This window comes from Bos taurus, chromosome 3, assembly GCF_002263795.3.
Source record: "Bos taurus isolate L1 Dominette 01449 registration number 42190680 breed Hereford chromosome 3, ARS-UCD2.0, whole genome shotgun sequence".
In the NCBI taxonomy this organism is placed as follows: domain Eukaryota; kingdom Metazoa; phylum Chordata; class Mammalia; order Artiodactyla; family Bovidae; genus Bos; species Bos taurus.
In genome coordinates, this window is record NC_037330.1 from 13,766,486 (window position 1) to 13,782,621 (window position 16,136).

The following is a 16,136-nucleotide window of genomic DNA, read 5'->3' on the forward strand; positions in this document are numbered from 1 at the left end:
TTGAGACTTCTCAGTGAGTAAACACACAAGAGTCCCTCCTCTTCTCAAATGCAAAATTGTTCTAGGCATTAGAAAGGTGTGGGTCTGTCAATCTGCCACCTCCTTCCCTTCAAGGTTTAGAAAGAGCCAACGATTAATTACATTTTAGCTTGTCTTCTCTTGGGAAAAACCTCAATCCTGTTAAGCCCTGAGAAGAGATCTCATTCTCTGTCTAAATCCCCCAGCAGGGGAAGGATCTAGAGGGCAAGATCTAGACCCTTTGCATTCCTCTCCATCTATTTAAGTGGCTCAGCCTCAAACCCCAAGTCCTGGGTCAGCCCCTGGCCAGTGAGGAGGTCCCCAGGGGAGGTTTGGCCCAGCCTGGCTGTGGGGCAGTGTCCTGCTCAGACCCCACTCCCCTTCCCCAGTCTCCCCACTCTTCTCTCTTTCCTTCCTCTTTCACTTCCTTCTCCCCTGCCTTCTTCTTTCCCTTCCTGCTAAGGGGACTATTTCCCCCCCAAGGCCCAGACGCAGCCCTCGCTCCCTGGGAGTGGACCATGCACTGCAGCTGCTTGGCCAAGGGCCTCCCTGCCATCTCCGCTGCTGGTAACGCCTGGATCCCAGGTGAGCCTCTGCCAGGGGTCCCAGCGGCGCTCCAGAGGAGGCCTCGGGGAGCAGTGGGGCGGTGCTGACTCCCCTCTCCACCCCAGGCCTGGCCTTCCCCGACTGGGCCTACAAAGCCGAGTCATCCCCGGGCTCCCGGCAGATCCAGCTGTGGCACTTCATCCTAGAGCTGCTGCAGAAGGAGGAGTTCCACCATGTCATTGCCTGGCAGCAGGGAGAATACGGGGAATTCGTCATCAAGGATCCAGACGAGGTGGCCCGCCTCTGGGGCCGCAGGAAGTGCAAACCACAGATGAATTACGACAAGCTGAGCCGGGCCCTCAGGTGAGAGGAGGCAGCCAACGTGACCAGAGAGGGAAGAGTTCAGAGAAAAAGGCTGTGGTTTCTGGCACCCCTGTCCAATTCCCGCCCCTCTGAGGCTTGGGAAATGCTCTGGAGTGTGTCTAGCGGTTATCCAAGAACAGCTAGGGGTCAATCTTGCCAATCTTGGGGAGCAGGGATATGGCTGGGTCTCTTGAATGCATCCTCCCTGCCAACCTCCTGCTCTCATCCTTGGGATCTCCAGATATTACTACAATAAGAGGATCCTGCACAAGACCAAAGGCAAAAGGTTCACTTACAAGTTCAACTTCAGCAAGCTCATCGTCGTTAACTACCCTCTGTGGGAGATCCGGACGGCCCCGTCCCCCTGCTTGCTGCTGGGGGCCCCTGCTCTATTTCAGCCAGCGCTGCTCCCCATGGGTGTGAAGAGTGAGGTAGGCACGAAAGCCGGGCCTGTCCCCAGAGCTCCACCAGACCTCGCCTCTCCATCCAGAATGCCCCCACCCTCCTCTCTGCCTTGGGGGCCCATTAGCTTTCAATGTTCTTCTCCCCCTGCATCCAAGTCCCCGAGTGTCCCAGGGGCAGAAGTGATATTCTGAATCACCCCTCCATTTTTAACAATCCCGACAATATAGCCTGTGAGAGAGGGCAACTCCTTCTGCACCAGGCATGACTCCTTTAATGATGGGTCACAAGGAAGGGGGTTGGGTCTCCAGAGAGGGTGCAGGACATGTGGGCAGTGCTGACTTAAGAACCATTATGAGACTATTTCATTATTTTAATGACTGGTTGTTAAACAATGTGTACTGTGGAATACATACCAAGGAGGGACCGTTCCACCCCCGTGCCTGCCTCTCCTCACTCCCCAGCTCCTACACAGCATGCTGTTCACCCATCGGGCCATGGCGGAGCAGCTGGCTGGACAGTGGACCCCTCAAGGGCCACCAGAGGCCTCTGGGAACAAGAAGGGGAGCAGCAGCAGTGTCCACCGTGAGTGCTCGCGCCTGGAAAGGGCCCAGGGAATTTTGAACAGAGGAGGGGAGAACCCTTCAGATTGAGCGCATGGAAGAGCGGGCATGAGTCCGGGAACACATCGTGTATACAATCAACAAACATTTAGTGCACACCAGCTATTTACTCAGAGAAGGCAATGGCAACCCACTCCAGTACTCTTGCCTGGAGAATCCCATGGGCGGGCGAGCCTAGTGGGCTGCCATCTACGGGGGTCACACAGAGTCAGACACAACTGAAGCGACTTAGCAGCAGCTGCCGCTATTTACTAGGTGTGGGGGTCCACGTGTGAAAGACGGCCCTCAGGATGCTCAGAGACAAGTGAGGAGCAGAAATAGGAGGGTGGTCAGTGACCAGTACTGGGATTCAGGGAAGCGCAAGGTGCACTTGGGGCTTCCTGGAGGAGGCTACACCTGAGCAGGTGAAGAAGATGGAGAAAGATGTCCAGGCAGAGGGAACAGCATTTATAATGGAAAAAGCTGCCAATGAGCGTAGTCAAATCTGAAGATCTGCTGGTAGCTTACATGGTCAGAGTGAGGCATGTCAGGAGCAGGGATGAGGAGAAAGGAGAGACACAGCTGACAAGATGATGCTGGCAAGGGAAATGGGCGTTTAGTCCCAGAAAGCCTCAGAAGCCATGCTGAAGGGCTTGGACTTAATCCTGAAAGCAAAAGGAACCCAGAGGGAGAAACGTGTCCAGATGTTCATTTTACAAAGACAACTTGGGATGTATGTAGAGTTGGGGATGTAGGATGCCTACAACCGGTGTTGGAGGCTTTTGAAGATCTAGGTAGCTGGTGACGGAGCCAGAACCAAGGCAAGGGCCTGGGTGCAAAAGGAGGCCCAGTTGAAGAGAAATTGGGAAGATACATTTCACTCATTCATTCACTCATTACTTCTTTCAACAGATAGCTCATGAGCTCCTGTTGAATGTGCCAGGCCCTGTCCTAGGGCTTGGGGCGCCAACGTGAGCAAGATTGCCTTTATAAAGCTTGTAGGCAAGAGGGATATTCAGTTAATAAGCCAACAAACTGACAAGTATTGGTATCTGTACCAAATGCTAGAGAAGCTCAGGGTGCAGAGAGCAGCCAGGAAGACTTCCTTGACAAAGTGGCATTTGAGCTGAGACCCAGAATGTAAACTGGTGCCAGCTTAGTTCAGAGGGAGAGAGGCAAGCATATGGCAAGCAGAGAGCACAAAGTGTGCAAAGGTTCTGGGGCAGGAAAGAGGCACTGGGAGCTCACCAGTGTGGCAGCACACGGCGATTGAGGGGGACACGGTAAAAATGCAGGCAGGGGCCTCCTCTTCTGGGGCTGTAACCTGGGGAGCAGCAAAATCAGATTTTTTGTGACAGAGATCCTTGACCAACCATAGGCTCTTCTGCAGAGGCCCACGACATGTCCCTCCACTTCTGGCAATTTTGTGGAACAAAGACCCTTGGCCTTAGCCCCACTCCAGTGCAGCTGGGAGTCCAGAGGTCCCACCTCCCAGAGAATGCAGAGCACCTGGCTCCAGGCCCTCACGAGTGCAGCCAAGGCTGGGGGTGTGGGGTGGCCCAAGGCCTGCCAGGACTCGCAGGGCCACAAGTCAGGCAGCCTAGAGCAAGATAGCACCTGAACACCTCCCTGTTCTTCCACTCTCAGCCACCCCTTCCTAGTTCTGGGAATGCCCTGGGCACAGAGCTTCTCTCTTTGAGAAACTATCAGGGGGAAAAAAAAAGTATTCTCTGGCGAGCCCCAGCTTGGAGTTGTTTCGCACCTCCCTGCCCTCTGTGGGTACAGGCCCTACCTGTGCTGGGGCCCTGAGGCATGCTGAGCAGGTTAGGTCACTGGAAGGCCAGCAGCACCCACATGGCCCACTTCTGGACTGGGATTCCAAAAGGCGGTGCCAACCCCTCACTCCGCCTTCACTCTCAACTGCTTCTGGGCAGCCGAGAGGCCAGGACTACTGAGCCAGCGGCAGGAAGCCACAGGGCTAGAGCTAGGAATGGGAGGGGAAGGGGAGGAAGGCTCTTAGAACCATCCCCTCCACTTGCCTGCTCAGCTGTGAGGCTCTGAGGGAGACGCTGTCCTTGGAACCCCCAAGGGATACAGCCTTGCTGGGGAAAAACAACAGTCCCCGCTTCACCTAAGAATCCAAGGAAAGGACAGTGATTCAGGAGAAGGTACATGCTGGGCTTCCCTGGTGGCTCAGGTGGTCAAGAATCCACCTGCAATGCAGGAGACCTGGGTTCAATCCCTGGGGGAGATCCCCTGGAGAAGGGACTGGCTACCCACTCTGGTACTCTGGCCTGGAGAATTCCGTGGACAGAGGAGCCTGGCATTCTACAGTCCATGTAGAGGCTACATTCCATACTTGTATGACCTTTGCTTCCCTGGTGGCTCAGATGGTAAAGAATCCTCCTACAGCGCAGGAGACGTGGGTTCAGTCCCTGGGTTGGGACGATCCCCTGGAGGAGGAAATGACAACCCATTCCAATATTCTTGCCTGGAGAATTTCACGGGCAGAGGAGCCTGGAGGGCTACAATCCATGGGGTCTCATAGTGTCAGACACAACTGAGCAACTAAGACAGATACACAACGCTGGCAGGGGTGTCCATGCTTTGCCTCATGAAAGATTATCTTAACCGTTTTCCCCTTTCACACATCCAATGTCAGAAATTTGTTCTTACCAAATAAATTGGATGAATTAAGTAATAACTAGATGGTTTTTCCGGAGAAGGCAATGGCACTCCACTCTAGTACTCTTGCCTGGAAAATAAATCCCATGGACGGAGGAGCCTGGTAGGCTGCAGTCCATGAGGTCGCTAAAGAGTTGGACACAACTGAGCAACTTCACTTTGACTTTTCACTTTCATGCACTGGAGAAGGAAATGGCAACCCACTCCAGTGTTCTTGCCTGGAGAATCCCAGGGACGGGGAAGCCTGGTGGGCTGCCGTCTGTGGGGTCACACAGAGTCGGACATGACTGAAGCGACGTAGCAGCAGCAGCAAATGGTTTTTCCAGGTTTTACCAGCTATAGCCCTGCTGGTGTTACCACCTTGAGTTCATACTTGACCTTGCTAAGAAAAAAATGTGGAACTGGACTTTGGTTTTGTTTGTTTGGTTGGTCGGTTAGTTGTTTTCAATAATTTTATGTATTTGGCTGTGCAGGCTTTTCTCTAGCTGTGTACACAGGCTTCTCATCACAGTGGCTTCTCTTGTTGCCAAGCACAGGCTCTGGGGTGTGCGGGCTTCAGTAGCTGCGGCACACGGGCTTAGTGACAACTCCCGGGCTCTAAAGCACGGGCTCGATAGTGTGGCGCATGGTCTTAGTTGGGCTTCCCAGGTGGCTCAGTGGTAAAGAATCCCCCTGCCGACACAAAAGACCCAGGTTCGATCCCTGGATCGGGAAGATCCCCTGGAGTAGGAAATGGCAACCCACTCTGGTATTCTTGCCTGGAAAATTCCATGGACAGAGGAGCCTGGAGGGTTCCAGTCCATGGGGTCTGGAGAATCAGACATGACTGTGTGTGCACGTATGCACGCACATGTGCCCGCACACACGCACGCGTACACACACACACACACACACGGGCTTAATTGCTCCGCTGCATATGGGATCTTCCCAGACCAGGGATTGAATTCATGTCTACTGGATTGGCAGGCATATTCTTTACCACTGAGCCACCAGAGAAGCTCTGGAGTTAGGTTTTTTGAACTATAGGAAGTGGTGTGAAATTCTATATAATCATTCTCAGAGATCCCAGGCTAGGAACCCCTATTGTAGGATGCTGGGGAAATGGGGTAGGTTTGGAAGGAGGGAGAGCTTCTTGGAGGAAGAGAGCTATGGGCCAGAGCCAGCCAGAGCAGGGGAAGGCTAGGGTTCACCCCACACACATTGGCCTCACAGTTCTGCAGGCCCCTTTGTACCCGTGACACTGCTTGATCTTAGCTGGGAGAGGAGGTTTTATGGATGAAGAAACTGAGACCTGAGAATTTAAATGACAAACCCAGAGCGACACAGCCAGCTCTTTGCCAGACTAGAACAGAACTAGAGTCTTCTTCTACAGGGATGAGGAGAGAGAAGAATGGATCCATTGAATTATGGCAAAGAATAGCCTCAATTCATTCATCCAATGCATTTTTATTGAGCACTTAATACACGCCAGGCTGGGCTGGATCCCAGGATCCAAAACAAAACAGACGCAGTTCCTGCCCCCACAGTGTCGGGGACACAGATATTAAGTAATCTCACAAATGACTCCCGATTCTGAACAACAGGCCCTGGAGGAGAGAACCAGGAAGGAGAGGGGGAGGGTTGTCCAGGGGCTTTCACCCAGGCTGGGGAGGCGTGGAGGCTTCCCCAAAGAAATGACATTTATGATGAGACGTGAAGCAAAGAAAAAAGGAAAGTGCCCGGGTGGGGAGAGAAAGTTTCAAGCAGGAGCAAAAAGAAATAGGAAGTGGGTCATAAAAGGGGGCATCTCCAACGGTGGACACTCACTGACCCTTTCTCTCTCTCCTTCTCTCCCCTTCTCTCTGTCTCTCTCTCTCCCTAGGACTTGGCTCTGCCCCGGTCCCCTGCCGGCCTGGCCCTTGCTGCCACCTGGGGAGCCCCCTGAACGACCTGCCCAGTTTTGCCTCCTTCACCCCTCCCCTACCATTCGCTGTCCCCTCCAACTGGCCCCGCCTCTCAGCACCCTTCTTGCCCCCTGTCGCCCCAGAGCTGCCCTTCCCAGGGTCCTCCACGCCAGGCACCCTGCTCCCAGGATCCATTTGTGCCCCAGCAGCCCAGCATTTTCCAGAGCTTCCACTGTTGGCCAGACTGGCGCAGGGGGCTGAGGAGAGGCTCCGACTCTGGTCCCTGAGGCCCGAGGGGCTGGAGGTAAAGCCCGAGACCACATCGGCTCCCAGGGAGGGCTTCTCCTCAGAGAGACAGGAAACCAGCACTGGAGAGGAAGGCCCCGCATCCCCCAGTCTGGCGAGCTTCAAAGCGGTGTGGCCCCTGGATCCTCCTTAATGGGGGAGGAAGGTGTGAAGTTGGGAGGAGTCCCCCAAACTCCCTCTGTCCTCTTGTCTACCTCCCTCTGGCTTTTCACCTTCCCCTGGCTGGAAGCAGGGTGATTGAAGGGGTGGAGCTGGACCCAAGGGGACGGGGGCATCCCAGGGAAGGAGTATATGTGAGGACGGGAAATCCGAGGCAGTGCGCCCCCTCACCAAACTGCTGATCACGTTAAGGAGACATTCTTAATCTCAATTTTTTTCTTTTTTGAGGGAGATGAGAAAGAGGTTCCCATCATTTGAAAGACCCCATACCTGCCCACACAAGAGGGGAAATTAAGAGTCTAAGCTGGGAATGGGTCAGGAGTTGTTTTGTTCCCCAAGTCTCAGGGCAATTTCTCTCTTCTGTGGGCCACTGTCCCTCACCCAGGCTAAGGTGTCCCATCTCTTTCCTGTGCCTCCACGTGCTTCTCTCCTACCCCTCTGCTTTCTGTGACCCTGGGAGCTCCTGTCACCTTCTTTCTCCAAGACCTAAGCAAGTGGGATCAGGAGGGACGGGCCTCCTCAGCTCTGTAACTCTCCACAGCAAACCACAAATAAAATGCCCTTGGCAAACCGCCCTCTTGGCTGACCACCCACTGCTGCCCTCTGATCTGGTGTGGAGCTAAAGGCCACCCCAGATTTCTGATGGGAAGAGGTGGGAGGAGGGGGTCTGGGAGGGATCCTGAGGCCTAGTAGAAATCGAGCCAGCCAGTCTCCTCCCTCTGCCGCCATCATGTCCCAGAGAGAAAGGCTGAGGCTGCAGCCCGAGTCGCTCCCCAGACCAGTGGGAAACCAGCCTCAAGGAAGGAACTTCAGAGCAGAGCAGAGGTCTTCACAGGTTGACCGCCCCCGCCTCAGGTCCCTGCCATGGGCTTCTAAGCAGAGTTCTAAGGGGCTGGGGATGAAGTACGGTGTTGACAGGGTTCCCCATTGAAGCATCAGGTGGCTGGGGGAAGAGGAGAGAGGGGTCTTTTGTTCAAACAAGGAAAAGCCATCAGAAAAGAACGTTCCAGGAGCCAAGGGAACAGAACCATGTTGCTCTGCTATCTCTAGGCTGCCAATTACAGGCTTCGGATTTATCTCTACTCCCTTCCCACGATGGAGAGCAGAAACTAAGGAGGCTCAGAGGGTGCCTTTTGCCCCTTGTTTGTCCCTGCCTCTCATCCAACGAGTAGGGGTGCTTCCTTCTCTCGGGGCTCCCTGTTCATTCTGCTTTTCACTGCCGCGCAGGCCTTATTCGTGGCAGATGCGTGTTCTCATGGATGGAATGGGGAAGAAGACACCCAGAGAAAGGTGGGGCTAAGCGCTCACCCCACAGAAAGGTTAAGATGATCAAGGAACCAGCCCACAGGCTTCCAAGCTGGATAGAGGCTGGGAGAAAGGGTCTGTGAGTGGTCTTCATCTTAGTCTCTCTCTCTTACCCCAGATGCCAAAAAAGGGGGACCTCAGACTGTCTCTCCCAGGAGATCCTAGGAGCTACAGTGAAAACTGCTTCTCATTCGCTCCCAAAGTCACAGGCCCATCCCCAGTCCTACTGAAAGGATGAACCCCCAGCCTGGGGCTTTCCCATCATCCTGCCCAGTTTAGGGAGACAAAGAGCTAATGTTGTCTGCTTCAACACAAGGAAATGGATCTCACTGTCACAGGGCTAGTGTCCTCTTCAGAGAGGCCAGTGTCAAGGACAGGGCCCCATAGACAGGGGCCCCCATGTGCCTTCTGCCTGACCCCTCCTCCTCTTCAGTGGCTTGCTGTTGCTATGACCCCCAGGTTTCAGGCAATGAAAACTGCTTTATGGTCACTTTTCTAAAGTTTGTTTTTGGAGGAGGTGAACCCAGGAGACTGAAAGCTCAGCTTCAGAGGACGTAAATTTCCAGGCGGCACACTCTGCCATTTAGACAACAGGTTCAAGGTGAGCAGAGGTTCTCAACCTCAGCACTAATGACATTTGGCAAAATTCTCCGTTGGTAAGGAGTTATCCTACGCATTCCCGGCCTCTATGTACCAGTAGCACTCTCCCCATCTCTCCTCTTCTAGACCTGATGAAATGTCCTCCCAGGGGAAGAAACCGTACCCGCTTGAGAATCACTTAAGAATGGCTTCAGCAAGTCCAGATGTCCTAAGACGGGACCCTGGCTCCGCCAACGCCGAGAACTATTGATGTCCACATTGCAGGAGTGCCCTCTGGTGGCCAGAATCAAGGATCGCGATCAGAAGGGCTTAGCGCTCCCTACTAGGCTGAATGAGTAAAGCCCGCCAGGAGCCTGTGATGAGCACCTTGGAGTCTTCTTAGGGAAGGAAGAGAGTTGCAAGATAGGAATCCCATTTGCAAGCCATGGACTGTTCACTAAAGGATCCACAAATCTAATGGGAAAACAGAGGGTAGATTGTCGATTCTTCTGGTACAATCTGCTGCAGCCATCAACCCTAGACATTACACCCTCTGGCCCTCTGGGGCTGTTAGGCTTCCCCTGGGAAGAGCACCAAGCAGCTACTCAACCTTCTTCTAGGAGGAGTGGGAACTGGGCTGAGACGCAGCAAAGTGAGCTCACCAACCGCCCCTGACCCAGGCTCCTGGGCTCGTCACACCAGACGCAGCGACAGAAGCACGCCTGGGTTCCGGCAGAGTTTTAGGGTGTCAGGACTCCCAGACTTCATGAACCACACATTAATAGCCAGAAGGGACCTTTGAGATCATCCAGTTCAACCCTCTAATTTTATAGGCCCAGAGAGAAGAAGGGACTTGTTCAAAATCATACATGTAGAGGAACCAAATTTAGAATATAAATTTCCTAATTATCAGTTAATGCTCTTTTCATCTCACCATAATCACTTGGACTGAGACTTGAGGCCCTTAAAATTCCTTAGAAATAAGAGCATATTATATATTAACAGGGAAGTTTTTTAAGTTATTTCTGTGTGATTTTTTTCTAATTGTATTACAGTTGATTTTTACTTTTTTTTTACATGGTTGATTTACAATGTTGCTTACAATGTTTACAAATTTAGACGATTCCATTATATATATATATTCTTTTTCAGTATATATATATATATATATATATAATTCTTTTCAGATTCTTTTCCATTATAGATTATTACAAGATATTGAATAGAGTTCCCTGTGCTGTATAGTACATCTTGTTTGGTATCCATTTTCTATATAGTAGTGTGTATCTTTTAATCTCAAAATCCTTGTTTATCCCTCCGTTTCCCTTTGGTAGCCATAAGTTAGTGTTCTTTGTCTTGAGTCTATGTCTGTTTTGTAAATACGTCTTTCGTCACTTTTCTCCACTGCGCCTCGCAGCTTGTGGGCCTTGGTCCCCTGACTGGGGATCGAGCGCAGACCGCTGCGGTGCAGGCACTGAGCCCTAGTGCTCGGCCACAGGGGATTCCCAAGCCACAGCAGCAGACACGTTCCTTGCTGTGTGCGTTTTGGCGCATGATTACGTATTGTCCGGGGCTGTCCTCTGCTTGCCTGATGTGTGCTAATGCGTGTCCCCATAAGGCTGGTTTTCTCAGGGTGATACAACACATACTGTTAAAGGGAAGATGTTTCATTGCTAGAACACTTGATTAGCATATAGAAGAGGTCTCGAAGACATAAAAACAAAAGTGCTTGCTGCCCTGAATCATTGCTGGCAATCCCTGTCCTCTCCCTTTTTTCCCTGCTAACGAAGACCCTGACCAAGACGGGAGAAAAAACTTCAAATACCGTACTCGTTTATACACACACATATGAACACGTGTGTATAATTCAACAAACATTTCTTAAATGCTCACTACGTGCCAAACATGGTGCTGCCATGTTCGGAGGTGCACTGAAGACGCTCCTGTCTGGGAAGGATCACAGACAGTGTGGCCGGGTCAGTGCCTTGCACAGAAGGTAGGTGACCGGGCCCCGGAGAGGAGGGCGGGGTGGTGTTGTCAGGGCTTGGCAGTCACGGTAGGTGACTGAGTACCAAGCACTTGAGAGGCAAAGTTTCTGCATACACGCTCGACACCTAATGTAAACATGAATTTTGTTTGGTATTCAACCTACTTTAAAATACCTGAAAGTAAGCCGCTCTCACTTTCTCAAACGAACTTCATTCTCCCTAGGAAATGTGTATCTCTTTAAATAAACTTGTTTCCACTTTAATTAATTAATTAATTAAAATGCCCAAAGGTAAACCTTAAGAAGTCCTTTCTAATCTCCAAAAGCACAAGCAACATGTGTCGACTGTTTATAAAGTTATCAAAACAGATATATAATTCTGTGATCGCTTTTTTCATCAAATATTACTTCATAAACACTTCACTATGCTATGCATTCAGGAAAGATTGAGGGCACGAGGAGAAGGGGGTGACAGAGGATGAGATGGTTGATGGCATTACTGACTCAGTGGACACGAGTTTAAGCAAACTCAGGGAAACGACAAAGGAGAGGGAAGCCTGGCATGCTGCAGTTCATGGGGTCACAAAAAGTCTGACGCGTTTTAGCAACTGAACAATACATTTGTAATTAATGTCACCCACCTTAACCTGAGGCTGGGAAAGATTGAGGACAGGAGAAGGGGGCGACAAAGGATGATATGGTTGGACAGCATTGTCGACTCAGTGGAAATAAGTTTGAGTCATCTCCGGGAGATAGTGAAGGACAGGGAAGCCTGTGCTGCAGTCCGTGAGGTTGCAAAGCATCGGACATGACTGAGCAACTGAACAGCAACAACAAATCTTCACCAGGGCAGACTGTTCTACCACGTCGCTACAACACCGATTTTACCATTACCCTTTTGGTGACTTTTTGGGTTGTTTCTCATTATTTGCTTTGTAAGTAAAATCATTGCAAAACTTTTGTCCATAGTTTTAATCTTTTTTTTTTCCCCCTCAAATTTGTTCTTTGAGATTCATTCCCGGGAGTGAAATAACTGGGTCAAGGATTTTGACATTCCAATACCTATTGCTCAACTGTCCTCTGAAAAAAGATTAGAATATTTTTAAAAGTCACGTTTACATACTTCTTACTATGAGCCAACTGTGTCATAAGAGCTTCAGATACATCAGTTCATCCAAAAGCCACAATAGTTTTAGGAAGTAAGTACTATTATCATCCCATTTTACAGGACGCCAAGGCATAACGAGGTAAAACAACCTGTTCAAGGCCATTTTTCTGGCAAGTGGCAGAGCCAGGTTCAAATCCAAGCCATCTGGCTCCATAATCCTGCCTCGAATGCTGGTCTATGATGTCAGCTGCAAAGGATGAGTTCTTCTAGACCCTGGGACCTCTCACCGCCTTCCCCCACTTTGATTAATAAGACCAAACTGTTGCATCATTACTGTCTTCTTTGGTATGTTTTTAGTAAATGGTGAGGAAACTGAACATTTTATGTTCATATGCTATTTATAACTTGGACTCTCCTGCTTTAAACCCGGGAACAAAGGCAGCCTCACTAATATAATATTTTAAAAATAGTTTGTGTGCGTGCTAAGTTACTTCAGTCGTGTCCGACCCTTTGTGACCTATGGACCATAACCCGCCAGGCTCCTCTGTCTGTGAGATTATCCTAGCAAGAATACTGGCATGGGTTGCCATGCCCTCCTACAGGGGATCTTCCCGACCCAGGGATGGAACCTGTGTCTCTTATGTCTCCTGCTTTGGCAGGCAGGTTCTTTACCACTAACACCATCTGGGAAGCCCCAAAATAGTTTATATTACATATTATGGTTGGCAAAGGATGAAGGTAGAAAATAGGGTTAGCCAAAAAGAGAGCTTTTCAGAAGGTTTTGAGGAAAGAGAGGAAGACAATGTTCCAGCCACCAGGCAAGGTATCACGTATCTCATTTAGTGTTAATTGTTTATCATAATTACCTACAAAAGTAATTTATCTGGTCACCTGGCTGGGAGATGTTAATTCCATTTGAAATGTTAATACTATCACTAATTAATACTGTTTTTAATTCTTTCATTGCTTTGCTCTAACCCTTTCAGAGGCTCAGACCAGTCACAGCAACCCATCATGGGAAATTTGAGTGAGCTTAGCAGTAATTACCTGAGGGTTCAGCCTGAGGAAAGCAAGCAGTGGGTGAGATTTGGTCTCTGGGCCAGAGGTTTTGCATCCACATGGAATGAGACCCAAACAGCACAATTACCACGAACATTGCCAGGAAATCAGAAATGAAGCCAGACAGAGCATCCATCCAACCCATCTGTTTCTCAGTTGAGGATTCAAAGGTCATCAAGAATAAGTCATCCTGGGTCACTTGGAGCCACAGACTCTGGGTATCAACTCCTATGTATTAGTAATCGATCCCATTCACTTTTCCTACCCCCAGCTTGCCATGGACTGATGGAGAAAATCCCACAACTGCAGGGCAGGGTGCTGTCATGAAGCTGCCCTGTCCAACCTCATCTAGGCCCGCACAAATCTCTTGATGGTCCCACATCAGCTCTTAGCATCTGTTCTAAACCTCCTCGTACCTATTCCCTGCTCTCTTCCTCTCAGTCTGCTTCACTTCCCCCTAGGGCTTCCCTCCCCTGCCCTGGTCTTTTCTTCCAGTCCTAGGAATGGATTGTCTCCCCAGTCCATTGTCTCCCCAGTGATGTAATCCTAACCTAACAAGGAAGGGCCGGCAGGTGTCAACTCTTGTGCCGGCTCCAGTTAACTGACCGGGGCCACTGTGAGGAAGCACACAGTTGAGAAGGGTTCCAAGGCTGTGCTGGGGCTTAGGAAGGGAACTGGTGTCATATTTCTCTGTGACTTTCATATCACTAAATCTAGTGACCACACTTTGGTCCTCATCTTATTCTTCTCTTCTGCATGGAACATTGTTGACAGCCCTTCGTTCCATTAGTCGCTAAGATCCATCCGCTGCAACTCTCCCATCCCTAAGACTGTTCCTTTTCAAACTTCTTTCTGGGCTCCCCTCTGCACCCCCACCTCCAGTGTCCTCCAGAACACCAGCCACAGCTCTGCTTATCCTACACACGCCTCCTAGATGGTTTCAGTTGTGTCTTCTCTCATCTTAACCACCACCACACCTCCACAGCCAGCACCAACCTCTGACTCAAGCTTCAGGCTCATTGGTCCAGCTGCCCACCAAGCATCTCTGCCTGACTGTCCCATAGGCAACTCACACATATCGTGCCCCAGATGGAATTCTTTGTCTCATCATCCAGGGCTGCTTCTCAATCCCTTTTACTCTCGGTTTCTAACTTTATTAATAGTTAATGATACCACAGTAAAGCCAATAACACTCAAGTAGAAATTACAGAGTGTCAGGCCATGCTTTCTTCTTCCTCATTTTCTACCCCCAGTCAGCCACCAAATCCTACCCGTTCCACCTCCTAAACATTTCTCAAATCTATTCTTTTCTAGACAATGCTGCACTGACCTAGTTTAGGCCCCCACAGGCCTCTTAGGGAATCTAAGCTTGTCTCTTTCCAGTACATAATCCATACTGCCAGGATGTTCTGTTAAAAAGCCAGTCTAATCATGTGACTCAAAACCCTTCAGTGGCTCCCCTAAAAGGAAAAAAAGGCTTCTGTACCCCCAGCGATGGTTATTTATCTGTATGATTAGGTCATTTACATAGATATAGGCTTAAAACTAGATATAAACATACTTACAGCACATAAAGCTATAAAAATAATGGCAATTTACCAATTAAATAGAAACAAAACTATACACCCAATGCATCTTAAAATAATAACATTAATTTATTGTGACAGATGATGTCTGCTGAAACCAATTGCTGCACAGAATGTGGCTGTGGAACTGATCCCTCCAGCACAGGGTCTCTGGAGCTTGGCAGGCATGCAGTGACTCACTTCTCCCACCACTTTTCTCTGTTGGAACTTCTGCTAGCCCTTTGTTCACTCAGCCTGCTGGGAGGATGTTTGGCCTCCTGGAGGCACAAACGCATCATTTACATACTGAGTCCTCCTCTGTTCTCGTCTCATTAGCTGAGACAATTAAAGCAGCACTGCTCGATGCCAGCTCATCACAAAGACAAAGGCGAATGCAGACACGGGAGTCATTTGGCAATATAGGTTATTAAGCACCACCCACATAATCCAGCACATGGTCATCTCTCTCTCTCTTTTTTTATATTATCGTTAAAAGTTAAGACACGAAAGTTAATCTTCTCACAGAAATCCCATCCACTCCAAGTTGAGACCTAAAGAACCAAGTCCAAGTTCAGTACAGCCTGGAATCTAGGAGCTAGCACCCATCAAAAACTCAGAGACACTTCTTCTGTAGCTGCTTCCTGCCACCCACTTGACATCCTGCTGGCCCTGAATTGCTTGTGCCTTGGGGATTTGGGTGCTTGTTTGTCCCACGGACTGAAAAAGCCCTGTCTTGCCCACTGCTTAAGCTAATTCCTCCCCATCCTTTAGGATTTCGCTCAGAAGCTCATTTTGATCCCGTCAGCGGGATCAAATAGGTCTTTCCCCATCTCTGCATGCCAGCATCTAGGGAAGACTTGGCTGTGGCAGCATGATGCAACGAATGTTGAACTAAAATCCAGGCTCCACATGGTAGAAGGAAACTCTCACTGTGCCTGGGTCATGGAACTTGCTTCGATGCTCATTTATGACCTTGGACATGTCACCGCATCACCATGAGCCCCAGCTGTCCTATCTATGAAACAGGGACAATACAGATAAACTGGCACCGGTGCAGGGTTACAAGGGAATTCGATGCAGCACGGTTTCAAAAGCAAAATAATGGAAGCAACCGAAATGTCCGCCTGCAGTGTTAAACCAACAAATTATAGTACATCCATAAAACGGAATGCTGTGCAAAGACAGAAAGAAAGAAGAACCTTGTGTACTGATGTCGAAATGCCTCTGAGACATAGTAGTATGCATGGGATGTTATTATTTATCTAAAAGGGAGAAATAATATCCATGTTTACTGATTAGGCATTTGTAAAAAATTAATTAATAGAAATCGCAATTAAATAGAGCAGGAAGACCAGAAGGGGGAGCTCTTACTCCCTGTGATAGTAGCAGAGCCCAGCAGGAAGAAGAAAGACCCCTCTTCTTTCCTGGAAGTAACTTAGCCAATGAAAAGCTATGGAGTTTTTATTTACTCTAGCTCTCCCAACTTCCTTTTCCTCTCTCTGAAAAGTGTTCTCTTTCCCTTGCCATCGGGGGACTTGCAGATGGCTCACCAAGGTTATGAACCCTGAA

At 49.7% G+C, this 16,136-nt stretch overlaps 1 protein-coding gene across 1 annotated transcript; it reads left to right on the forward strand.

Annotated features, from left to right (window-relative positions):
• Positions 1 to 536: 536 nt before the first annotated feature.
• Positions 537 to 6,938, forward strand: ETV3L (ETS variant transcription factor 3 like). The gene is made up of 5 exons (NM_001192587.1): positions 537 to 603; positions 690 to 927; positions 1,169 to 1,358; positions 1,794 to 1,914; positions 6,478 to 6,938. The coding sequence occupies exons 1-5, from the start codon at positions 537 to 539 to the stop codon at positions 6,936 to 6,938; spliced, it is 1,077 nt and encodes a 358-aa protein (NP_001179516.1).
• The last annotated feature ends 9,198 nt before the right edge of the window (positions 6,939 to 16,136 follow it).